This window comes from Natrix helvetica (assembly GCF_964273705.1).
Source record: "Natrix helvetica genome assembly, chromosome: 2".
Classification (NCBI taxonomy): Eukaryota; Metazoa; Chordata; class Lepidosauria; order Squamata; family Natricidae; genus Natrix; species Natrix helvetica.
In genome coordinates, this window is record NC_138552.1 from 13,974,921 (window position 1) to 14,001,761 (window position 26,841).

At 43.9% G+C, this 26,841-nt stretch overlaps 1 protein-coding gene across 3 annotated transcripts; it reads left to right on the forward strand.

Moving 5' to 3' along the window:
* The first annotated feature begins 1,642 nt into the window (after window positions 1-1,642).
* POLI (DNA polymerase iota) lies at window positions 1,643-25,171 on the forward strand. Of its 3 annotated transcripts, none has more exons than XM_081942032.1 (10): window positions 1,643-1,856; window positions 4,128-4,253; window positions 7,795-7,959; window positions 12,466-12,618; window positions 14,289-14,525; window positions 15,982-16,160; window positions 16,926-17,017; window positions 18,821-18,954; window positions 21,160-21,362; window positions 24,067-25,171. In XM_081942032.1, exons 1-10 carry the CDS (start codon window positions 1,739-1,741, stop codon window positions 24,742-24,744), a joined length of 2,085 nt encoding a protein of 694 aa, XP_081798158.1. In that variant the 5' UTR covers window positions 1,643-1,738; the 3' UTR covers window positions 24,745-25,171. The 3 variants fall into 3 exon arrangements, with proteins under 3 accessions (XP_081798158.1, XP_081798159.1, XP_081798160.1); XM_081942033.1 differs by having other exon boundaries at window positions 1,643-1,847; XM_081942034.1 differs by lacking the exons at window positions 1,643-1,856; window positions 4,128-4,253 and adding an exon at window positions 3,998-4,082.
* The last annotated feature ends 1,670 nt before the right edge of the window (window positions 25,172-26,841 follow it).

The window sequence follows — 26,841 nt, forward strand, 5'->3', positions numbered from 1 at the left end:
TTTATGAAGTCCTACGAATCCAGTTCCTTGGTTAACGTCGAGTTCCAGAATATTGTAAACCCAGAAAAATGCCCCAAAGGTTCTTTTTCCAAAAGGCAACTGGACTTTCTTCAGTTGGCTGATTTCTTTTTATTCTTTGAAAACGTTTCGCTTCTCTTCCAAAGAAGCTTTGATGCATTTTCAAAGGAGAAAAAAAATCAAGAAGGTCCAGTTGCGTTTTGGAAAAAGCACCTTTGGGACAACTATGACCTGGGATGACCGAGAATTCCCACAGGCCACTCAGTAAATGGGGTTGGTTAATTTCATAACAGGATTAAACTGGTTGTGTGAACACACCGTCACACACATTTGAATTACTTCAGCAGCCCCTAGCGTGTTGTTCACACCCAAAGCATAAAGTTAGCTTCTGGTTCATTAACAGATTAACAGAGTTGGAAGGGACCTTGCAGGTCATCTAGTCCAACCCCTCTGCCCAAGCAGGAGACCCTACTCATCATGTTCTCCAAACTCCAAACATCCTTCGGTGAACTTGGCGAGGTTCCTACAATAGACTCGCCCTTGGTTTAACGCGAATAAACCACACTGGCTGGATTATATACGTACATCACACCCATTACTTTGATGTGCGGTGCGAACCCAAATCCTGAAATTCCCACTCACGTTCGTTTGTGTAAACAAAAAAATCTGTGCTGTCGTTTTCTAATCAAAAGGGTACAATTTTGTTCTTCTTTGTTTCTGTTACAGAAAAGAAAGTGTTACCAACGTCTCCGACTACAGCTCAACTTTTTTTTTCTATTTCATTGCGAAACGGGTATTTCCTAATGTTAGAAAGGAAGTGGGATTCTCTCTCTTTGGGGGGAACTTAAATAGGTTTTATTCACCACAGTGTATTCTAATAGCGCGTCAATGAGCCATTTAGGGACCCCGGGGTCTTTTCAGTCCGTGGTTATCTCCTGTTTATCAGGAAATGGCTCTAATCCCTTTCACTTTCTTAGAAAAGCGAACTTAAGTCAACGGAAGCGTCTAAAACAACAGTGTTTCCCAACATCGGCAAACTTGAAGAGGTCCGGACTTCAACTCCCAGAATTCCCCAGCCAGCAAATGCTGACTGGGGAATTCTGGGAGTTAAAGTCCGAACATCTTTAAAAGGCCAAGGTTGGGAGACACTGGTCTAAAGACTTTCGTTATGCGTTGCAAGCCTATGCAGGGAAAGAAGAAGCACGTGACTTGTTCCTGGAACAGTCTGAGCCCGCGGCTAACCCGAAAAGGCCGAGTTCCCACAACCACTGAGCTAAAACGATCCTGGCTAAGTTTGCTGGTAGAAGGTGTGAACGCGCCCGAGATCGACTCGCCGGCTTAAAAGAAGTTCAAGGCTCTAAACTAGGGGTCCCCAAAGTTGGCAACTTTAAGATTTGTGGACTTCAACTCCCAGAATTCTCCAGCCAGCTGGCTGGAGAATTCTGGGAGTTGAAGTCCACAAGTCTTAAAGTTGCCAACTTTGAAGACGTCTGGTCTAAGCAAGGCCGGCCGAGCGATCCGTGACCGCGCCCCCCCCTCCCCGCCTTCTCATTGATGCGCGCGCGGAGAGAACAAGAAGGATGATTGGACGGCTCTGCTCTTAAAACTCCTCCTTCCAGGCTGGGCATCTGAGTTCGGGCTCCGGGCCGGGGCTCCGGACGGAGGCGGAGCGCGTTGACTGGCCTGTCCTGAGCCACCGCTTGCGCAAACGCCGCGCGGAATGGAGGACTCGGAAGGCGAAGGGGAGGAGGAGGAGGAGACTGAGGCCGAGTGGCTCTTGCCGGGACCCAGCAGCGGACTCCAAAGAGATCCCCCTGCGGCCGTACAAGGTGTCTCGCGTAAAGTCCTAGGAAATCTTCCACCGCCCGCCAAGGGATCTAGCCAGCCTTGGCCCTGTGGACTGGGAGTAGGGCAGTGCGTACTCGGAGAGAAAGCACGAGAGCTCAGACGAGGCTGGGGTTGGGGGATACGATCTTTTAAGTACTTTAAGAGTGTGTGTATAAAACATATGTAATGTATGTATACATACATATATGTTGTGTATGTATAAGTATATGTATGTATATGTATATATGTGTGTTTATATGTCTTTGTATATATGTATGTATATACGTGTGTATATATATGTACATGTATGTATATGTGTGTATGTAGGTATACATACATGTATACCATGCATAAGGAATGTGGTGGGTGGCTCTGGCTAAGACACTGAGCTTGTTGATCGGCAATTCCGTGGTTCAAATCCCTAGCACCCTAGTAACAGAGTGAGCTCCTATTACTTGTCCCAGCTTCTGCCAACCTAGCAGTTTGAAAGCAGGTAAAAAATGCAAGTAGAAAAATAGGAACCACCTTTGGTGGGCAGGAAACAGCATTCCGTGCCCCTTCGTCATTTAGTCATGCCAGCCACATGACCAGAGACGTCTTCGGACAGCGCTGGCTCTTCGGCTTTGAAACAGAAATGAGCACCGCCCCCTAGAGACGGGAACAAGTGGCACATGTGCAAGGGGAACCTTTACCTTTTATATGTACACATATACATATACATACATATGTATACTGTACATACATACATACACACACGCAAACACACACACACTTAAAAGTACTTATTTTAAGTGCTCATTCTTAAAGGCCATATTTCACATGAGTTACTGGGCCCTAATCTAGCCAGATTTTCCACCTAGTATATTAGGTGAGTCTAGTCCAAGTAGTTTATGGATTCAGTGTGAAGTGGAAATTCAAAATAAATATATGAAGATAATCTTGTCTCTGTCCCTACCTATGTTGTAGTTGATATCAGTAGTACATTGGAGCTGATGGAAGTTTTTTCCTTTTGCAAAAAAAAAGGGGGGGAGGGTTCAGGAGGCATCTTCAAGGTCAGAGTTAGGAAAAGGACATTGATAGAGTTCCCTCCTTGCCCAAATGGGAAACAAACCAGGATGCTTTGCACACACAAAAAAATCATTTTGGCCTGGATCTGGAGACTAATTTTACTGGAATTTAATTCCTGGAACCTTCACTTCCTGGAATTTTTCCCTCTCCTTCTGAGAAAGAGCAGGAGAGGTCCTAAGTGTTGTTTTTACTAATGTGTGATCCACATTAATCAGTTTTCTGCATCCATTCAACGCTTTAAAACAGACACTAGGGGCCATGGTTAGGTTTGCACGGTACTCTTGGCCGAAATGTTGTTGGCTTTGTTGTAATTCCTTGTAGTGTGGAAGTGCAGAGATTGAAATTATTCTACATAATTGAAATTATTCCACAGGCTGCAGCCTGCACCTCCGTGGTAAGGAGTAATATTTCCTTCCAGATGCAAAAAAATGTTTGCATCTGTTTGCATCCATAGAGCTTGTTAAACCAGACTGGGATCAGTTCACACTGAACAATATCTTATAACTGGGCCACAGACCAGCCAACTCTGTTTGCAAACTTGTATATGAGATAGGAAGACCCTTAAGGATGCTTGAAATGGCTCAGTTGCTAAGACGCTAAGCTTATTGATCAGAAAGGTTGGCAGTTTGGCAGTTCGAATCCCTAGTGCCACGTAACGGAGTGAACTCCCGTTACTTGTCCCATCTTCTGCCAATCTAGCAGTTCGAAAGCACATAGAAAATGCAAGTAGGAAAATAGGAACCACCTTTGGTGGGAAGGTAACAGAGTTCCATGCGCTTTTGACGTTTAGTCATGCTGGTCACATGACCACGGAGACGTCTTCGGACAGCGCTGGCTCTTCGGCTTTGAAACAGAGGAGCACTGCCCCCTAGAGTGGCGAACAACTAGCACATATGTGCGAGGGGTACCTTTACCTTTATTTGTAGGATGCTCGATGCGGATAGAAAGAAAATGACATATGAACTGTAAAGTGATGTTTTAAATGGAAAACTCTTCTATCAATAAAGGTTAAAGATGTAGGGTTTTATTTAACCAATAATGCATTATTGTTAGAAAATGACAGGTGATTAAAGCAGTTCAAAATTCAGCATCCTGGTTTGAAAGGCCCAAAACAGAAGGGATTGTGGCTATGCTGAGTGATGTGTGAAGAGGGGCTGGAAACCACAGAGGTAATATGAAACGGATATTTTTCGGAATGTCAAATTTGCTTGCAGGTTATCATGGCCAAGCTGTGCCCAAAGGAAATCCTTGGAACCGAATCATTGTGCATCTGGACTTGGATTGTTTTTATGCCCAGGTAGAAATGATCTGCAATCCTGAATTAAGAAGCAAACCTTTAGGTAATTCCCCCCCCCCAAAAGTAGGTGGAAATGTCTGTGAGTCTTATAGACCGAATCCTGGCCTGTTTTTGGCCTCTCGAACCCTCTCCCCATTCCGCTTTTGCCCTCCCTGGCTCCACAAGCATTCTGGGACCCGCGGAGGGTTTGGGAGGCCAAAAATGGTACATGCAGAGAGTTCAGGAGGCCAAAAATGGGACCCACGGGGGGTTTGCAAGGCCCAAAAATGGTACCATATTTTTCGGACTATAAGATGCACTCCCTGCCCTCAAAAAAGTGGGTGGAAATATCTGTGCATCTTATAGACCGAATATGGGCCTGTTTTTGGCCTCCTGAACCCTCTCTGTGTCCTGTTTTTGCCCTCCCCGGCCCCCAGAAGCACACTGCAGGACAAAAAAAGGCCCATTTTTGGTGAAAATAGAATGAGTGGAGTGTTCGGAAGGCCCAAAATGGGACCCATGGAGTTCGGGAGGCCAAAAATGATACCGTATTTTTCGGGCTATAAGATGCATTTTCCCCCCACCAAAAAAAGTGGGTGGAAATGTTTGTGTGTCTTATAGAACGAATATGGGCCTGTTTTTGGCCTCCATCCTGTTTTTGCCTGCCCCATCCCCGCAGAAGCACTCTGCAGGCAAAAATGGGCCCATTTTTGGTGAAAATGGGATGTGCGGAGTGTTCGGGAGGCCAAAACAGGGTCCATTTTTGCAAAAATGGGATGCACGGAGGATTTGGGAGTGCTTCTGTGGACTGGGCAGGATGAAAACAGGACGCGCAGAAGTCAAAAACTATTTTTTTCTTGTTTTCGTCCTCTAAATCTATGTCTTATAGTCTTATAGTCCGGTGTGTCTTATAGTCTGAAAAATACGGTATTTTGTTTTCTGTAATAATCAAGATGATAGTGTTTCTTGTGGTGGTTTAGCAATTCTCATTGGCTTAGTTAACCATTGGGGCAGGGCTCACTCGGGATGCTAATCCATAACATGGTTTCTTTGGTTCTGGCTTCATATGTGACCCAATCAACAGCCTAGGACAGTGGTTCTCAACCTTCCCAATGCCACAACCCTTTAATACAGTTCCTCATGTTGTGGTGACCCCCAACCATAAAGTTGGTGTCTCGGTTCCTAAGACCATCAAAAATATGTGCTTTCCTATAGTCTTAGGCGATCCCTGTGAAAGGGTCGTTCGACCCCCAAAGGGGTCCCAACCCACAGGTTGAGAACCACTGGACTAGGATTTAGAGTGCTGTGTGAATGTACTCCGTTGTTGCTCATTTAGTAAAAATCTGGTCAACACATAATAATAGAGTATGTTGTGTGAGTTAAGTGTTGGCTATAATACAACTCAGTTACTTGATTCGGAATGTCAACTGGATTCAGAAAACCAGAAACACAATAAGATGCTTCAAGCCAAATCGAGAGGGTGGGGAAGGGCCGTTTTCAGCCTGATTCAGAAAAGGGATTCAGTTCTGAAATTCAATCAAAATGAAACTCTGTGTTTTTTCAATTTCAATCATATTATGGGCAGATATCAGAGCCGGATTGCCCACGTCAGTGTGGGACAGCTTCTGAATACTGAGAATTATCTGTTTCAGGCTTGAAATGATACAAATGTTTTCTCTCCCCACTATCTGAGAGCCAGGTGGAGGAGCATGGTGGCCTAGTGGTGAAAATACCCCCCTCCCACTCAGAAGGCTGAGAATTCAATCCTAGGTAGTGGCAGATTTTTCTCTCCCAAGTTGCAAAGAAAAAAAAAAATCTGCTGTGAACTCCCATGTAGACATCAGGAAGGGCATCCGGCCAGTAAATGCTCAGCGCCATCCAGTCACCTGGACTCTATCCCATATCGATTTCAGGGTCATAAAAAAGGGAGTTTTTAAAAGGTTGGTATAGCGGTTAAGGCATTGGAGTAGGAGGGCAACTCTACGTTAGCTCTATGTTAGCTCAGGAAATCACATCTTCTCGACCCTAGTAAGAAGATGATGACAAACCACTTGTGACAACATTGCAAGGAAATTTAATTTGTTGGGAATAAAGACTGACTCAGAGGCAAATTGATACCAGAGGTGGTATTCAGGAGGTTCTTACCAGTTCTGGAGAACAGGTAGCGGAAATTTTGAGTAGTTTGGAGAACCAGTAAATACTACCTCTGACTGGCCCCGCCCCCATCTATTCTCTGCCTCCCAAGTTCCAGCTAATCGAGAGGGAATGGGGATTTTGCAGTAACCTTCCCCTGAAGTGCAGAGGGAATTGAGATTTTACAGTATCCTTCCCCTGCCATGCCTACCAAGCCATGCCCACCAAGCCATGCCCCCAGAATCGGTAGGAATTTCAGTGGAAATTCAAAATTCAGTGGCATTTTGAATCCCACCACAGATAGATACACTCCAATAGGCCTATTGGCAGCAGCCTGTGTACCTGTACACATGCTAAGTAGTGTAACATTATGAGGTTTCTTTTATTTAGAAGTGCTTAGTTAGAAGGCTAAATGTATGTACTGCCTCCAAAATGCAATCGTTGTTTAGTATTTTTTTATACCCTAAATATCTGCAATTATTCTCGCTGCACAACAGTCAGAATAGGGGTGTCATTTCCGGCCCAAAGGGTGCTTAGATCTGGCCCACAGGGGTCTGTTGGAAATAGCGAAGGACCAGCCCACGGTGCCTCTGCCAATGAAAATGGAGCTCCCTCCTGGGTTTTGCTGGCAGAGGGCTGCAGGAGGATTCCTCCAGCCCTGCCAGGCCACCACAGGTACCCCCAACAGGAGTGATGTTGAGCTGGCCACGCCCACCCCATCCTGCTGAGGTCAAACGTAACCCTGATGTGGCCCTCAATGAAATCAAGTTTGACACCCCTGTCCTAGAACTTCTTAACTGTACTAATCAGCATTTGGCCAGGGCAAAGTCTTTGTTTATGTATTGGTTCATTCTTTGACACAGAAAGAGGAAACAGTATTGGTTCATTCTTTGTCACAGAAAGAGGAAACAGAAAACAGAATCACAGAGTTGGAAGGGCCCTTGGAGGTCTTCTAATCCAACCCCCTGCTTAGGCAGGAAACCCTACACCACTTCAGACAAATGGTTATTCAACATCATCTTAAAAACTTCCAGTGTTGGAGAATTCACAACTTCTGGAGGCAAGTTGTTCCACTGATTATTTGTTCTCACTGTCAGGTCAGGAAATTTCTCCTTAGTTCTAAGTTGATTCTCCCCTTGATTAGTTTCCACCGATTGCTTCTTGTCCTGCCCTCAGGCGTTTTGGAGAATAGATATTGGAATATTTAGATATTGGAACTGGAATTGGAATATTGGAAAAATTGGACTCTCCATGGTATATGTGACAGGATCTAATGGAATACATATGAAATGAGCTAGGCAGCCCCGAATGTATCAAGAAATCTGCTCCAGATGGAATTGTAACCGAGAGTAAATTTACACAAAGTTGCATTGCAAGCTTTGGAAATAAGAGCTACATTGTAAAAAAATTTGTTGAAAGGTACTTGGCATGAAGCCACCTGTAATTCTTAACTGTGTTGTGTTTCTACCTAGGTGTGCAACAGAAATACCTGGTCGTCACCTGCAATTATGAAGCCAGGAAGCTTGGTGTGAAAAAACTCATGAGTGTGAAAGAAGCAAAAGAAAAATGTCCAGATCTGGTGCTAGTTAATGGAGAGGATCTGACTAAATACAGGGAATTCTCCTACAGGGTTACAGGTACACTGTTTTGATTTTTATCCTTTTAACACTGGGAAATGTTTTCTTGGGTTTAGTTGCAATATGCCCTCTTTGCCTAGAGACTAGAAGTAGTCCTTGACTTACAACCATGATCGGGACCAGAAACTCAGTCGCTAAGCAATGTGGTTCTTAAGTGAGTCATCACTCAACCATGAGTGATTTTATAAACTTTTGTGGCATGGTCATTAAGCGAATCCTACTTGGAAATCAATGGACCCAGTGGCTTAGTGGCTAAGACTCTGAGCTTGTCAATCAGAAAGGTCAGCAGTTTGGCGGTTCGAATCCCTAGTACTGCACAATGGAGTGAGCTCCTGTTACTTGTCCCAGCTTCTGCTAACCTAGCAGTTCGAAAGCATGTAAAAATGCAAGTAGAAAAATAGGAATCACCTTTGGTGGGAAGGTAACAGCATTCCGTGCACCTTCGGTGTTTAGTCATGCCAGCAACATGACCACGGAGACGTCTTTGGACAGTGCTGGCTCTTTGGCTTTGAAACAAAAATGAGCACTGCCCCCTAGACTGGCACATATGTTTGAGGGGAACTTTTACCTTTACCTTACTTAGAAACCAGTTCTAGACTATGTGCTTGAGGTGGAGGGGGAGAGGAAATTTTGATCAGGTTTTACCAATTAGGTAGATTTGCTATTATAGAAATGGCTAGTTTAAACTATTGTATAAAAGTAAAAAGTTGAGGTTTGATGTTAATGCCTTACTCTACTGCACCAAATGGAGTCAGAAGTCAATGCCTTTTCTTTCTTCCCCCTTTCTTTTCCACACTTTTCCCGTCTTCCTATTTTACTTCCTATTCATTTTTGTATGTTTTAACATAAACTAATCAAAATGGTTACATTAAGCGAATCCGCTTTTACGCCCTAACATTGCTTGTCAGCAGCCAGTTGGGAAGGGCACATCTGGCAATCACTGGACTCCAGGGTACTGCAACTATTGTAAATACACACCAGTTGCCAAGCACCCAACTTGCAATCACATGATCTTGGGGATGCTGCAATGGTTATAAGTGTGAGGACTGGCCATGCATCACTTTTTTTAGTGCCATTGTAACTTGAAACAGTCACTAATATTGTAAGATTGTAAGGACTCCTTGCATTCCTACATTTTTTCTTTATTTTAGTCATACCTAGTGCTAACTCATAAAGCATGATTTATAAGCCACAATGGCTGGGTAGATATCCCATATTAAATCCAAACGAAAGAAACAAATCCTGTGCTTTGGTTTAACATATTTGAACCTAGCCATTAAGGATGTAAACATGAACTATATCACTTAACAAATCATGCCAATCCAGCCAAGTTTAGCTTATTCATATCATGGTTTGTGAACCATGTGAATCCAGTCCACGGTAATCGAATCTTGTGATCTTGTTCTTCAGATGTTTGTGTCAAATTTCTAGCAAGCTTGACAAGAGGTTTGTCAAGAAAGAAGTACCAGTAGGTGCGGAAAGACTGAATGCATTTCTCTTTCTGCTCCCACTTTTGCTACACTTTGTGTGATCAAGCCAGGAGTGCGTAGTTGAGGATTTTCCTGAAAGAATTTACTGTGCAGGAATGATGTCATAGAACTCTGTTCTGAAGTATTGTCCTTTCGGTTCGACTGGGTTTCTCAGCAAGGGGTCAATCTGTCCAGAGCTGAGGTGGCCAACTTTGTAGGCGTATTTCCTACCTGTTCTGACCTAGGCTTCCCAAAAGCATGAAGCTGACCCCTCTTCCCGATAAAATCCCTTTTATTTAGTTTAAAATGAATTCCTCTCCAGCAAAGTCCCGGCCAACAGTCTTTCAAGAGATTTCACAACTACAAACCTTTATCAGGCTTGGAGAGCTGCCAGGCCAATATCAGATAACAGATCTTAACTCTAATGGAGTGAACTAATTGTTTCCTGCAAACTCACCCCTCCCCTTTTTGTTCCTCTTTATTCCCTATGGGAGGGGCCATTCACTGTCCACCTGTGGCTTTACTCCCTAGTTCCTTAGCTGTTCCCTTCTCCTGGCAGCTCTGCACATGTGCACACAGGCTCCAGCTGTTCATCTGCCTCACTGATGTCTGACTCTGAAGGCAGCTGATAACTGGCATACGGCCCTGGCCCCCTCTCTGCCTCTGACCCAGAGCCCTCATCAGAGCCTTCCCCAGACTCCAGGACTGGCCCATGTTCCTCCCCAACCTCCTCACTGTCTGAATCTGCTGCCCAATCCGCTGGCAGTCCACAATGCTACCTTGCTTGTGCTGATTTCAACAGTGCTTGTTCCTTTTAAACCAGGAGGGACAAACACAAGGCCTGCGGACCAGATCTGGCCTGCGATGTGGTTGGATCTGGCCCACGGGACTGTCCTGGAAAATGTAAGGGGACGGCCCGCATTGTTTTAGCCTGGTCTACCTAATGCAAAGAGGAAACATCAGGCCAGCGTGGCTTTGGCCCAGTTTACCCAGTGCAAAGAGGAAACATGCCAGCAGTTTGGGGAGTGGAATCAAGCTGGCCACGCCCCCCCCCCCCCCCGTTGGCCATGCCCCCCACAACCTTCCCCCAGGTCAGTCACAGCCCTGATGCGGCCCTCCATGAAATTGAGTTTGACACCCCTGTTTTAAACTTAGGATGGAAGCCAAAATTCCTGGAGATTTGCTTCAATCAGAAATCAACTTCCATTTTGGGATCCTGACTAAAGTGCTTTTGAGATGTAAACTGAGGAAAGAGACATCAGGCTATTTCACAATGGCTTTTAGGATCAAAAGAATCTCCTCTCTCTCAAGCATCTCAACAATTTTGAGTGTTCATTATGTATCTATAGAGAGAGAGAAAGCGAGAGAGAGAAAGGGAGAGGTGGAAAATTTTATCTCCACCTTCCCAAAGTAAAAATGAAGTTGATGACTCAACAAGAGGTTAAACATTACAAAATTGTAAACATAGTAAACCTGTACAGCCAAAGAGAAAATGGATCTCATTGGGCTTATCAAATGTGTTCTCAAATGCATTATTAAAATAAAATAAAGCGGAAGAAAGCTCTAAAGCAAATCTCTGTAGGTGAAATGTTCTGTAATCACCATTAGATGGGAAGTCAAATTTACGCAACTAGTTATGGTTAACTTATCCATCATTTGTTCAACTCAGTTTTCTGGATTTGCACCACACAGGCAGTCCTCTACTTACGACCTCAATTGAGCCCAAAGTTTCTGTCGCTAAATGAGACATTGGTTAAGTGAATTTTGCCCCACTGTATTGCCTCTCTTGCCACCGTTGTTAAGTGAATCTGGCTTCCCCCTTGACTTCGCTTGTCAGAAAGTTGCACAAGGTGATCACAGAACCAGGGACACTGCAATAGTCATAAATAGGAGTCAGGTGTCTGAATTTTGATCGTGTGACTGTGGGGATGCTGCAATGGTCGTAAGTGTAAAAAATGGCCACAAGTCGCTTTTTTTCAGTACCGTTGTAATTTTGAACGGTCACTAAACAAATCCTTATAAGTCAAGGATTCCGTGTACGCTGAAGTATAAACTAACCATTCAATTTTTATAAAACCATGCTAGATGAAAATGCGTCTTTCTGATTTGTGGTCCCTCTTTTTTGGTGGGTGTGATTAAGGATAGATCTACCTACAGCAAGGGTGTCAAACTCAAGGCCTGGGGGCCGGATCCAGCCCATGGGGTGCTTAGATCTGGTCCATGGGGACACCCTGGAAACAGCAAAGGACCAGCCTGTGGTGCCTCTGCCAGCGAAAACTGAACTCGAGAGGGCTGCATGCGCCCCTCCCAAGCCCCATTTTCTCTGGCAGAAGGTTGCAAGAGGCCTTTGCAGTCGAAAATGGAGCTCGTGAGGGCCAACCGCATCTCTCTCAAGCTCCGTTTTTGCTGGCAGGAAATTTCTCCTTAGTTCTAAGTTGCTTCTCTCCTTGATTAGTTTCCACCCATTGCTTCTTGTTCTACCCTCAGGTGCCTTGGAGAATAGTTTGACTCCCTCTTCTTTGTGGCAACCCCTGAGATATTGGAAGACTGCTATCATGTCTCCCCTAGTCCTTCTTTCTCTTAAGCTAAACATACCCAGTTCCTGCAACCGTTCTTCATATGTTTTAGTCTCCAGTCCCCTAATCATCTTTGTTGCTCTTCTCTGCAGAGTCTCCACATCTTTTCTACATCGTGGTGACCAGAATTGAATGCAATATTCCAAGTGTGGCCTTACCAAGGCATTATAAAGTGGTATTAACACTTCACATGATCTTGATTCTATCCCTCTGTTTATGCAGCCTAGAACTGTGTTGGCTTTTTTGGCAGCTGCTGCACACTGATGGCTCATATTTAAATGGTTGTCCACTAGGACTCCAAGATCCCTCTCACAGTTACTACTATTGAACAAGGTTCCACCTATACTGTACCTGTGCATTTTGTTTTTCTTGCCTAAATATAGAACCTTACTAAATTAGGTTAACACTCTTAACCCAGTGCTACATATTAACAATCTTTTTTTTAAAAAATTTTTTTACAGACTTGTTAAAAACATTTACTCCATTGGTAGAAAGGCTCGGATTTGATGAAAATTTTGTGGATATCACTGAATTGGTTGAAAAGAGACTGAAAGAATGGAAAAAAGCAACACTTACTAACATCTCTGTTTCTGGTCATGTATATAATAATCAGAGTAAGTACTTTTTTTTAACGCAAATGTCGTACTTGTACATCAAATCCCATCATAATGCTGCATTGATAACACAAAGCACATTTCCAGCATAGAATGACATTCAAGCTCGACGTAAAAAATACAGGTAGTCCTGGACTTACAACAGTTCATTTAGTGACTGTTCAAAGTTACAACAGCACTGAAAAAAAGCGACTTATGACCATTTTTCACAGCTACAACGTTTGCAGCGTTCCCCGTGATCCTGTGATCAAAATTCAGATGCTGGGCAATTGGTTCATATTTATGATCGTTGCTGAATCCCAAAAGGTACGTGCTCCCCTTTTGCGACCTTCTGGCAAAGTCAATGGGGAATTCACTTAACAACTGGGTTATTAACGTATCAAGTGCAGTGATTCACTTACCAACTGATGCAAGAAAGGTCATAAAATGGGACAAAACTCACTTAACAAAACGTCTCGCTTAAGAACAGAAATGTTGGGCTCAATTGCAATCGTAAATCGAGGACTACCTATATACAGATAGTGCTTGACTTACAACCACTCATTTAGCAAGCATTCAAAGTTACAGTGACACTGAAAAAAATAGCAATAGCGCTTAGATATCGCTTCACAGTGCTTTTACAGCCCTCTCTAAGCGATTTACAGAGTCAGCCTATTGCCCCCAAAATCTGGGTCCTCATTTTATCCGCCTCGGAAGGATGGAAGTCTGAGTCAATCTTGAGTCGGTGAGATTCAAAATGCCGAACTGCAGCTAGCAGCCAGCTGAAGTAGCCTGCAGTACTGCATTCTAACCACTACGCCATCAAGGCTCTTGACCTATGATGGGTCCTTGCACATGACCACTGCAGCATCACCACAGTGATGTGATGTTTCCTGCCTAAGCAGCGGGTTGGACTAGAAGACCTCCAAGGTCCCTTCCAATTCTGTTATTCTATGAAACTTTGAGTCCTTGGCAACCAGCATATATTTATAACAATTGCAGCTTCCTTACGGTTAGGCAATCACCATTTTCAACCTTCCCCGCTGACTTCCACCAAGGAAAGTCAATGGGGGAAGCTGGATATACCGTACTTTACGGATCATAAGACACACTTTTCCCCCCCTGAAAGAGGGTGGAAATGTTGGTGCGTCTTATACACTGAATGCAACCATTTTTGGCCTCCCAAAATCCCGCCCCGTACGTCTATTTTTTTGCAAAAACAGGGCACACAGAGGGTTTGGAAGGCCTGCAGAGTGCTCCTGGGGACTGGAGAGAGCAAAAACGTCACTCCTGAGGAATTTGGGAGACCAGAAATGGACCCGTTTTTCACCCATTTTTTTGAAAAAGGGCACGCAGAAGGCTTGGGAGGGCTGCAGAGTGCTCCTGGAGGCTGAAGAGAGCAAAAACCGGACGCGTGGAGGCCAAAACTATTTTTTCTTGTTTTTCTCTTTGAAATCTTGGTGCGTCTTATACTCCAATGCATCTTATAGTCCGAAAAATATGGTAAACACCTGTACAATTTACTTAACAATTGGGGATGTAAGTGGAGGACTACTTATACATATATTTGGCAACCGACTCATATTTATGACCCTCATTTCAATCCTTAACTGCAAATATTCTCTTTTATTGGTAAGGATAAATCTGCCAGGTGATCTCTTGAGATTTTTCCCCTCCTCTTTCCTTCACAGCTGTTGATTTCCATGAGCCGATGCATGGAAGACTAGCTATGGGATCTCAGATTGCAGAGGAGATGAGAGATGCCATGGGCAGCAGGCTGGGGCTCACGGGCTGCGCCGGAGTGGCCACCAATAAAGTCCTTGCCAAGCTGGTCTCTGGGACCTTTAAACCAAATCAGCAGACAATTCTTCTGCCTGAGAACCGGCAAAACCTGATGGCCAGCCTCGATCACATAAGGAAAATACCAGGTGAGCTGACCTTGAGTTTTGAAGATAAGTGTCAACTCGCGAAGCATTCCTGGCCTGCTCTCGAGTTGCCATAGGCAAGGGGGATGGGAAAACTGATGAAGCAGCACAGCAGCCACAAACAGAGGCACATTCCAGGCATATCTTTCTCAAAGCTGTCTCCCAGGATACCCACAGCAGCCAGTGGAATGATCTCTGTAGCCCACAAAAGTGCTCCGGAGAATGTGATTTATGACACACCCTGGGGGAAGGGGGGGAACAGGGTCATAATTGAGCCGTAAATTACGTGGGGTCAGAGTTGGCTTCACTTGGGTACTTGCCGACATGTTGCTGCTAATCAATAACTGGATTTTTTTTGAAGCTTGGCTAGAAGCTCATGATTTAATTCGAACATCCATCGGCACCCTGACAATAAGATTGGACTGGACTTGAGAAATATTGTAGCTTTTTCAATATGGGCTTATTTACATTTCATATGTTACATGTCACTCCCTAGATCAGGGGTGTCAAACTCAAGGCCCGGGGACCGGATCCGGCCCATGGGGTGTTTAGATCTGGCCTGCAGGACCGCCTTGAAAATAGCAAAGGACCGGCCCATGGTGCCTGTACCAGCGAAAACTGAGTTCTTTCGCTGGCAAAGGGTTGCAGGAGGATGTCGCAGCTGAAAACTGAGCTCGACAGCCCATTTTCAGTGGCAGAGTGCTCGGGCCACCACAGGGAACCCCAACATGAGTGACGTCGAGCTGGCCACAGCCACCCCAAGGTCGAACACAACACTGATGCGGCCCTCAATGAATTGAGTTTGACACCCCTGTTCTAGATGAAATTAAAATAAGAACATTTAATGAATATTGGGCTCTTAATATGCACATTTTTAGATATTTTATGAATTGGTGTGATTTTCTTTAAAGTTAGAAAGAAGTGATTGTATTGTTAATATCTCTTGCTAAAAAAAAGTGGGAGGTCACTTATGTTACATTTGTTTGATGTATTTTGTTAACTTGTTTTGTCACTCCCTTTCCCCTTTGTGTTAGTTTTGTATTTTAATGCATGATGTCTTAAGTTCCACTTCAGGTATGAAAGCCATTGAGCCATGGTAGCTCAGTGGTTAGAAGGCAGTACTGCAGGCTAATTCTGCCGACTGCCAGCAGTTCCATTCTCACCAGGCTTAAGGCTGACTCAACCTTCCATCCTTCTGAGGTTGTTAAAGTGAGGACCCAGATTGTTGGGGGCAATAGGCTGGTTTTGTAAACTGCTTAGAGCGGGCTGTAAAGCACTATGAAGCGGTATATAAGTCTAAGTGTGATTGCTATTAAAACCTAATAAAGATATTATAATTAAAAAAAAGGAAAATACCAAGTAAGATGGGGAAACAAACAAACTTGTTTTGGCTTTGATAAATGCTTGTGAGAGAGATTTGTCTGGTAAGGTGCTGTAGCAAACTATTTTTCTCGTGCAGGGATTGGCTTTAAAACAGCAAAGTGCCTCCTAAATCTTGGGCTATGTTCTGTGCAAGATCTCCAAGACTGTTCAGCTGAGATTCTGGAAAAAGAACTGGGAATTCCAGCTGCACATCTCATCCAGAAGCTCAGTTGGGGAGAAGACCATTCTCCAGTCGTCCCATCAGGAGCTCCTCAGGTAGAACCGAAAACTAGCTAAAGATAAGAATTGTCCTATCCTTTATGTCTGAGAATTCTAGGCCAACTGGGGTTTTCCAGAAGTAAAGACTACAGCTTCTTGATTTATCACTCAACAAAGACCAGGGTTGAATATATCAGACATCAGAGAATTGGTGGTCCCAATCCATCTGGAGAGCTATCTTGAGAAATTTTGTCCCCTATCATTGAATGAACAGTTTCATTTCTCAGGAAGAGATCCTACATGCCCACGTATTGGACTAAACAATTGTGATTTGTTTAGTATGGTTTTGGTGGTTGCACGAACAAAGCTGTTGTAGGTTTATAAGATATAGTTTATAACAATGCAGGAGGACATGAGTATTTTTAAAAATCCCATTGATGTTTTTAAAGACTGGCCAATGTGCCTTGATCTAGGACTTAGTATGCTGGGAAAGAAATTAGGGTTTATTCAATAAACCATAATTAAACCACAGCTTAGCATAATAAAACAGATCTACACCTCCTCTTTGTTAGAACAGTGATTATCTTATTTTAGTTTAGTAAGAACAGAGGATTAATCAGAAATATATGTTTGATGAATCCAATTCACTGTTTGAAATACTGTAATATAATTTTATGGCATGATCCTCTGAATTTTTGAAAAGGAAATTTTGGAGACAGAAAAATCAACTCTGAATTTACAAATACATGAATGTCTGTTCTTTATGTGGTTTCATATAATGAATTGTTATATTCATTGTTTATTTTAAACACTATACTGCAGTCTCTCAGTGATGAGGACTCCTTTAAAAAGTGCTCTTCTGAAGCAGACGTTAAGAAGAAAATTGAAGAATTGCTCACTAGTCTTCTGGAGAGGTAATTTTAACTTAAACAGTTCTGCAATATTTGGAGTCTGAGCAAAATTTTGAAACTGGGAGCTGCATTGTGTATGTGTGAATATATAAAATGGGTGGAACAGTGGCACAATGAGATCACAAGTAAATATTCAGTTCCTTTTTAGTTACTTGTATATTAAACACTTCAGATTTACACACTTTTCTCATCAGAGAGGTTCCTTCTGGTGGGGTAGTAATCGTTTGTTAAAATATTCATGACTGGGAGAGACATGGGAACAAGGTCAGCCAATGAATAGTCATAGCAACTAAGAAAGCCAATGGGGGCTTAAACATGTCTGAGTCTGTGCAAAGAATTGAAATAGAAACTTAAGCAGTCTGCTGCTCTGAGAAGTAAAATAGCAGTCTGTCTGGGCTTGTCTGCTGAAATGAAACTAACTGCTTGTGTTTGCCTGTAACTCTCCTGCCTTGTGTTTACTTGCAAGAACCACCTGTTGGTATTGTACATTTATTCATCTATTCTTATGTATATAAAGAAGTTAATGAATCCTGCTGCACCAGTTATCTGTGTGTGCTTTCTGGATTTAAATTTATGCAGCAAACTCTGACATCCTTGATCTCAGCTGGCCTGGCAGGAACATGAGAAAGGATCGTCTGCAAATCCTCAAAACAATGTAAACTTCTGTTCTTGGGGAAGGGGTTGTCTCCATATTTCTTGAGCTACGACACAGACCACAATGGAAGGGAATTATGCATGGCATGTACCAGTTCACGCCAGAATTAAGCAATAGCAATAGCACTTAGATTTGTATACTGCTTCACAGTGCTTTACAGCACTCTCTAAGCCAGCGATGGCGAACCTTTTTTGGCTCGTGTGCCACAAGTAGGGGGAGCGCAGGGGGGTCGTGTACGGGCGTGCCACAACCCTAATGCAATGTGCGACCCCCCCAGTGCACATGCGCGCACAACGGGCGCGTCCCCCCATTTTTACATGCTTTTTTCACCCTCCCCAGGCTCCAGAGTCTTTATAGGAGGCCCCCCAGAGGCCCTCCGGAGGCTTCAGGGACGGTCCGGAGGCTTCCCTGATGCCTTCGGAGCATTTAAAACGACTCTCCGAGCAAACTGGAAGTCATTTCCTGTTTGCTCGGAGGATCATTTTAAGCGTTCCAAAGGCTTCAGGGAAGCTTTCGGACGGTCCCTGAAGCCTCCGGGGGGCGGGGGGCTCTTTTCACCCTGCCCAGGCTCCTATAAAGCCTCTGGAGCCTGGGGAGGGCGAAAAAATGGATTTTAAAAACAGTGAACTCAGCTGGCCAGCGCACGCATGCACGCTGGCCAGCTGACAGGGCAGCGCCTCGCGTGCCCTGACGAATGGCTCCGCGTGCCACCTGTGGCACGCATGCCATAGGTTCGCCACCACTGCTCTAAGCAGTTTACAGAGCATCTTGCCCACACCAATCTGGGTCCCCATTTTACCAAACCTGGAAAGGATGGAAGGTTGAGCCAGCCTTGAGCTGATCAGGATCGAAGGAATCAAACGCCTGGCAATGTAAACAGAGTTAGCCTGTGATACTGCATTCTAACCACTGCTTAGTTCACCATGGCTCATTCACCACTCCACAATCTAATGATCTCTCTTACTGCTTCATTTTGTTCCACAAATTGTTCATTTAGGAGGTTATACTTGTTGGCGAATTGCCAATTTGCATTAATGCTTGATTGCCTTTCTAGATGGGGAGGGAATCCTCCTCCATTTCTTGAGCCAGGCCAGGTTGAAATGTAGAAACGGTGGACACGTTGCTTGTTGATGGCTCCATGTTTTCAACAGGTTGTACAAAGATGGCAGGAAGCCCCATACCATCAGATTGACCATCCGTCAGTATTCTGCTACCAATAAATGGTTTAATCGAGAGAGCCGTCAATGTCCAGTTCCATCTCACTTGGTCAAGAGGATCGGTTCAGGTAATTGTGACTCATGGGCCTTAGTTTTCTCTTTTGACTTGATGTCCGAGAGAGTTCATGAATATATTGCTTCCCCCCCCTTCTCTCTCTTATTCACATAACATACAGCACTAAACTAAGTATACCAACTTTTCTAACTGACCCCCGTCAAATTCCTTAGGATTGCAACTCCCAACATTGCTAAGACCCTACTGCCTTTGAATTCTGGGAGTTCCATCCTATCTAGTGGGTTGTAGATTGCCCATTGAACAAGTCTCCATTTGAAGTAGGTCTCCATGTTACTCATTTGTGCATTACTCCAGACCTGGTGCTCCAAGAAAGAGTGAGATCCTACTTTGGGAAGTCCATTCCCTTATTTAATGAAGCCTTGTCCCAAATCCTCATTGTTGTCCTTGCCTCTATCAGCTTTTTCTCTTCTCAAGTTCACTGTCTCTTTGCCATGGACATCCTTCAACGTCTTCTCCGTCTTTTCAATTCCAGCTGACCTGGATGCTTTCCTTCATGGAAACTAGATCAGCCTGCTTGCTTGCTAAGGAATGTCAATTCTTAAGATCCTTAAACTTGGAGAACAAAAATTCAGTTTGTCAGGTGCCAGCAAGTTCCAAGTCCTTTGGAGCTTGGAAGTAATCACTACTCAAAGACATTAATTGTTAGTCACCATCTTCCCAGGGCGAATCTTAGAGGTTGGAGTTATTTGCTGATTTCACAGTGTTGATGTCCCAGCTATTTCTTGCCTTTTAATGTCACCATTGAGGAGTCCTTGGTGGTCTCTTGAGCATGGTTGGTCTCTGAGCTTACAGACATCGCATTATCCAAACTAGGTAACTGTCAGGGTTCCAAGTAACACACCCAACGAAAGAAGACTCCAAGGCTTGAGTTTCCCCAAAGTTGCATTTTATTAGAGATGTCATATTGGTGTCAGCATTCCAAATATCATCCAGAATTAAATCAGAATTCAAGACATAGCTTTCATCAAAGTTCCAATTTAATAAGATAGACATGTTGGTACAAACTGTGGAAACCCGAATCTGAAAGCTTCCTGGGTTTCCACCCAGTTGAAAGTTCAGAACTTTGCCCCCACACCCACAAGTCCATCACATGGTCCAATCTTCCTCTGCCACGCTGGCATTTCCACCCATCTAGTTCCGGTCAGGTGCAGAGGTGTGGAGACAAAAGATGACCTTGGCCTTCTAGAAAGGAATGTTTTATCATGACAACAACACATTCTACAATTCTACTCCTTACTATTCCCCCTCCCAATTACTACACTAATGAAACAGCATAATGAAATAATAGAGAGTGTGGCAGGCCAAAGATTCTAAAAGGAATAGGCCTGCAGGCCTGACAATTGGCACATCTGGGAAAACCCGAATCTGAAAGTTTCCAGGTTTTCCCCACCCAAGTGAAAGTTCAAGTCCCTGCCCAGCACCCACATGTCCATCACATGGCCCAATCAGGCACCGTCCAAAATGGGAGATGCCTCCCAGCCGTCTTATCGCAGTTGCTGGGCAAGGTGTCCTTGACTCTCTGAGAAAGGAATGTTATTTAGACTATATAACACTCACCTGTTTCGATTAGCCGGCCTGGCCCACTCATAGTTTTATCTTACCTCCTGGCAGATATTTTTAATTGGGGAATTTCATGGGTAATTATTTTAAATTCAATTTTTTGGGGTATTTTTAGGGGTTGTTTTTAAATACTGCTTTTAATGCTTTACTTGATGGTACAGTTTTATATAGCCTCCTCCATTTATGTATTTATGTATTTATGTATTTATTGATATGCATCCTATTTGTGTTTTAGCCTGACTGTACACCGCCCCGAGTCCCTTTTGGGAGAGGGGGCGGTCTAGAAATACGAAATAAAGTAAAGTAAAGTAAAGTATATATCTCCCACACTCCATATAATCCCCCCCCCATTTTCCCCACAGTAGAAATTGTGGCAGGCCTGAAGGCCCAGTGTTAAGAGACAGCTTCCAGGTCTGACACTAACATCATCAGCGCAAGAAAACAACCAGTTTCAGAGGGCACTCATTTTCTTGGAAATTTCATCAATGCCTAAAAATCCCACCAATTTCTGTATTTCTCCATTCCTTTGTTATCCAGAGTTGGAATTATTATTATTGTTGTTGTTGTTGTTGTTGTTGTTTTCTTCTTGAGTAAGTGTCTGCTTACGTGATTCTTTTCCTCCATAATTTATTTCCAGGAGACGCCGGGGTAAAGGCTCAACTCGTTTCCATTCTTATGAAACTGTTTCGAAAGATGATCAATGTTGAGGCTCCATTTCATTTGACCTTGCTAAACGTCTGCTTTTCCAATCTTAAGGACCCACCAGCTACTTCCAAGGAGTCTATTCAATTTTATCTGAGTCAGTCGTCGCCTTCTTTAAGCTCCAACAAACCTTTTCACGTAAGTTAGACGCTTCTTAATATACATAGAGTCCTTGACTTGCAACCATTTGCTTAAGGTAAAAGGTAAAGGTTCCCCTCACACATGTGTGCTAGACGTTCCCGACTCTAGGGGGCGGTGCTCATCTCCATTTCAAAGCCGAAGAGCCAGTGCTGTCCGAAGATGTCTCCGTGGTCATGTGGCTGGCATGACTAAATGCCAAAGGCACACGGAACGCTGTTACCTTCCCACCAAAGGTGATTCCTATTTTTCTACTTGCATTTTTACATGCTTTCAAACTGCTAGGTTGGCAAAAGCTGAGACAAGTAACAGGAGCTCACGCCGTTATGTGGCAACTAGGGATTTGAACCACTGAACTGCCGACCTTTCTGATCAACAAGCTCAGTGTCTTAGCTACTGAGCCACCATTTGTTTCATCTGGTTCAAAGTTACAACAACACTGAAAATAGTGAGTTACAACAGATCCTCAAACTTACGACTGTTGCAGCACCCACACAGTCACATGATGAAATATCAGACACTCGGCAACCAGATGTTATTTACGGCAGTTGCAATGTCCCAGGGTAATGTGATCACCATATGTGAAAGAGAAATCTGACCTGCGCAATAAAGCTTTCTTAGTTTAACTCTTGAATGTCAGTTTCAGTCAGTTCATGTCTAGCAAACTTTTTAACATCGTGACAATATGCAACTGGGCATCCTTTTTTTTTTAACTATTACCATCTGGCAGACGGTACAGGATAATAAAAACAAGGTTGAAGAACAGCTTCCATCCCAGACCAGTAAATATGTTGAACACTACTGTATAGTGCAATATTAATGCAGGATCAGAGGTTTTCAATTCAGTTGTGTAGAATGTGAGGGGCGTGTGTTTTTGCTTTATTTTTTTATAGTTTTCTTATGTATGATGTACACGGAAGATGGCATTTAATTTTGTTGTACGAGGTGCAATGACAATCAAGTAAACTTACCATATTTTTTGGAGTATAAGATGCACCTTAGTTTTGGGGGAGGAAAATAGGGGGGGGGGGAATTGCCTCTGCCTACCAGGTATTCATCTGGCTAGAGTCCTTAGCCCAGTCAGTTTCAGCACATTAGTTTGCTGGTTGTGAGCGAGTGCACGGGCCTCGTTGGGGCTGATAAGCAGCTTCTAAAGCACAGCTGATTGTTGCAGGGAGCTTCAGTTAGTAAAGCAGGTGAAGCGTAGAAGTGGTAAGACAAGTCAGCAGCTGTTCCGAGTTGCCATTTTGGGCTCCACGCCTCGCATTCTCAGCCTCCAAAATGCTCCGTTTGAGATCCGTTCAAGGCTGCGGGGATCGCCTGAAATGCAATGTGCAGAGGCCAAAAATGTGGTGTGTGGAGGTGGCGATCGGCGGCAAGGTTCTCTGGCGATCCCAGCAGCCTTGAAAGGGTCTCAAACGGAGCGTCTGGAGGCTGAAAAGGCGAGGCAGCCATTGTCTGTGGCAATCTCTGCAGCCAGGAAGAGGATGCATGGAGGCCGAAGGGTGGGCGGGGCTACATTCAGAGTGTAAGACGCACCCAAATTTTTAGCCTCTTTTAGGGGGGGGTGCGTCTTATACTCCGAAAAATACGGTAAACTTAAACCTTGCCCCATTGTACGACCTTACTTGCCACAGTTATTAAGTGAATCACTGCTGTTGTTAAGTTAGCAATGTGGTCGTTAAGTGAATCTGGCTTCCCCATTGACTTTGCTCATCAGAAGGTCGCCAAAGGGGATCCCTTGACAGTGACGGCTACCATGAGAGCTCATTATGTGATAATTGGATGAACTGAATTTAAAAAAATATCTTGATTTTCAGGCTTGCTTGTCTATCTGTCCCCACCCAGAGTTAACAGAGGTGGAGGGATTGGTTTGCCGCTAGTCCATGACACTTTTACGGATGTCTGTGTCTGTTCCTTCCTACTTTGGGGTTAATATGCATTAAAAATACAAGAGTACTTGAATACATATATTCAAACATATAGATACTACAGGAGGGACTAACAATTTATCATGCATATATGATTGTAGAACAAATGGTGAGGTGACCTAGAGGTGGAGCTCTCACCTCACAATCAGGAGGTTGTGAGTTCGATCCTAGGTAAAGGCAGATATTTCTCTCTCTGGGCATGTTGAGAATATATCTTCTGGATATAACTCCGCATTGGTGACAGGTAGTGCATCCGGCCAGTAAACACTCAGCTTCATTCAGTTGCCCAGCCTCCACCCTGCAAGGGATTATGGGGTTGTATAAAAGGAAATGAGGATAGGATAGGATAGGATAGGATAGGATAGGATAGGATAGTTGGAAGGGACCTTGGAGGTCTTCTAGTTCAACCCCCTGCTTAGGCAGGAAACCCTATACCATTTCAGACAAATGGCTATCCAACATCTTCTTAAAGACTTCCAGTGTTGGGGCATTCACAATTTCTGGAAGCAAGCTGTTCCACTGATAAATTGTTCTGTCAGGAAATTTCTCCTCAGTTCTAAGTTGCTTCTCTCCTTCACCAGTTTCCACCCATTGCTTCTTGTTCTGCCCTCAGGTTCTTTGGAGAATAGCTTGACTCCTTCTTCTTTGTGGCAGCCCCTGAGATATTGGAACTGCTATCATGTCTCCCCTTGTCCTTTTTTTCATTAAACTATAAGATTGTACAACAATTCTCTCTTGTATGTAGTTTAAATAAGTTCTCATTTGCTATGTAGACAACAGAAGACAGAAACTCAGAAAACACGAGGATGGAACTTCAAGGGGAAGACAGTGATGTTTTATCAGGAGAGAGAAACACAAGTTGTGTCCAATCTCAACTCCACACTCCTTGTCTGCCAACGGCAAGTGATCTTCAGTGCCCAAGTCCATTGCTTCCTGCTGGAATAGATTATGATGTGTTCAACCAGCTTCCAAGTGACATTAAGGAGGAAATAATCTCTAGCCAAAAGAAGGTTAGGGATTCCACAGAGACTTTGTGGAGCCAGGGAGGAGCTGAGCTAGGGGAAAAACCACCATGCCATTCAAAAGCCAAAATAAGCCCCATTTCCTTACATTCTGGAGACCTTGGTCAACGTACGAGAACTTTGGAATTTTATGACATTGAACCCACAAATGAAGAACCACCACTAGAAGGGCAAAACCTCCTTGGAGAAGGCTCTTCCCAACATCATTCAAGCCAAGGATTGAAAGTGGCCCTTCCTCCTTCTGTAGACCCCAAAACCTTTTCGGAACTGCCTGCAGAGATGCAGAAAGAACTGCTGACCGAATGGAAGAGTCAAAAGTGTGTTTCCAAAATGCACGGCACCAACGCTGTGACACTTAAAGGAACCAAGAAAGGACAGGCGTCATCTCCAGGGTCCAATAGTTTACTACGCTATTTCAAACCAAGATGACTATCACTTGTTGGAGAGACTATGCTTGCAGATCAATTATGTAGCTGGAGATAGAGCCTTCCTTCAGCCAAAGGAAGCTAAGGTGATACGATTTAAGGAAATGGGGGGGGGGGGGAATTTCTTTTTAACGCATCCATATAACTTCCTCTCCAGAGATCATATTTTGCAAAGAATAGATATCTTAAAATCAATTTGGCTGGAAAATTTGACCAACTGTCACTCCAGATATATTGTAACTGTATCAGGGTGGGAAAGCAAAGTTCAGATGTGCACATATTTGCAAATGAAACAGACCTCCAGTACAATGTTGACACTTCGGTTCCTGGCACATGAAAATGGTTTCCCACCTAAATAAATGTCCCTTAAAATTTGAAGAATATATAGAGGCAAGGGAAAGAACGTTGAAATACAAAGCAGTCGCAGTAATTTTTCTCCATTTCCTTAGTCATAGAGGCTAGGGCACCATCCTGGCATACTTTGATTTGTGTAGACTTCTAATCTAATTGCTAGCATTCTTAGCGATGGCCCTACTGGATTGAGAATCCTGGGAGTTGAAATCCAGACACCTTAAAGTTTCTCAGGTTGAGAAACACTGCTAGAGGGTTATACATTCTTGCCAATGGAAGAACAATAACACATAGACTTATATACCGCTTCACAGTGCTTTACAGCGCTCTCTGAGCAATTTACAGAATCCGCCTCTTGCCCCCAACAATCCGGGTCCTCATTTTACCCACCTCTGAAGGATGGAAAGCAGAGTCAGCCTTGAGCCTGGTGAGATTTGAACTGCCAAATTGCAGGCAGCTGGCAGTCAGCAGAAGTAGCCTGCAGTACTGCACTCTCACCACTGCGCCACCACGGAAGTACTGCATTCTAACCACTGCACCACAAGCAGAGTGAGGCCATAGACCTAAGAATATATGTAATCATCCAGATTATAGAGCCTTTTTTTTTTTTTGGTCTTGGCTCCCCCTCCCAAAATGGTTGTGCCACTTCAAGAAACATTTTAGAAAGCAAATGCGAGGCTGAGAAGAAGTCAATTGTCAGTATTTGGGGGGAACCATAGTTAGCTCAGTCTTCAGAAAGCCTAGATATTATTTTCCGTGGTTTGGTTAATCAGTAAATTTGTTTCCAGCTGCATTTCAAGACCAGCAGCCAGGAAAGAGCAGAGTGGCTAGAAATATGAAATACAAATGGTGGTCATAAGCAAATTAGACTAAAAAGGAAACATGTTTCTACTCTTCTAGGTGCCCAGGACAAAAAAGCCAAAATCAAATACCTTCCTTGAATTCAAATTTCCACTTATGTGAGAAACATGGATACCTTTTCCATGTCTAAGCCTATGTTTTAACCTGGGGATGTGATCAAGAGCTTAGCATTGGCAGTGGAAAAGTCTCTTCTTCCCCCTTTTCTTATTTATCGCTAGATTCTAAAGGTAAAGGTTCCCCTTGCACATATGTGCTAGTCGTTCTTGACTGTAGGGGGCGGTGCTCATCTCCATTTCAAAGCCGAAGAGCCAGCACTGTCCGAAGATGTCTCCGTGGTCATGTGGCCGTCATGACTAAACACCAAAGGCGCACGGAACGCTACTACCTTCCCACCAAAGGAGATTCCTATTTTTCTATTTGCATTTTTTATGTGCTTTTGAACTTCTAGGTTGGCAGAAGCTGGGACAAGTAATGGGAACTCCATTATGCGGCACTAGGGATTCGAACTGCCGACCTTTCTGATCAACAAGCTCAGCATCTTAGCCACTGAGCCAACCCGTCCCATTTTTTTGTTCTAGTGCAGTGTAAAGCTTTTCAGATCCTCCTCCCAATTTTATGCTCTTTAGGTAACCTTGAAGCAAGGAGAAATGTTAGTTGCATCTACTCCTTATCTGAGGTTTTGGGCTACCTGAAAAGCCACAGTAGTCAGAGTGTGTCTTACCTGAATGCTGTCGGCCCTGAATTTGGATGTCATCCTAGGTAGTCCTCAATTTAGGACTGTGATTAAGGCCACAATTTCAGTCGGAAGTGGTGACAGTTCTTAAGACGGTCACTACAGGGCCGTGTCCAATTTTACAGCCGCCTCTGCAATGGTTGGCCAGCAACCCGA

Coding starts and splice junctions, on each gene's coding strand:
- POLI (XM_081942032.1), top strand. CDS start 1,739: ATGGAGGACTCGGAAGGCGAAGGGGAGGAGGAGGAGGAGACTGAGGCC. Junction 4,254..7,794: donor ATTAAGAAGCAAACCTTTAG/GTAATTCCCCCC, acceptor GTTTCTACCTAG/GTGTGCAACAGAAATACCTG. Junction 16,161..16,925: donor TCCCATCAGGAGCTCCTCAG/GTAGAACCGAAA, acceptor ACTATACTGCAG/TCTCTCAGTGATGAGGACTC.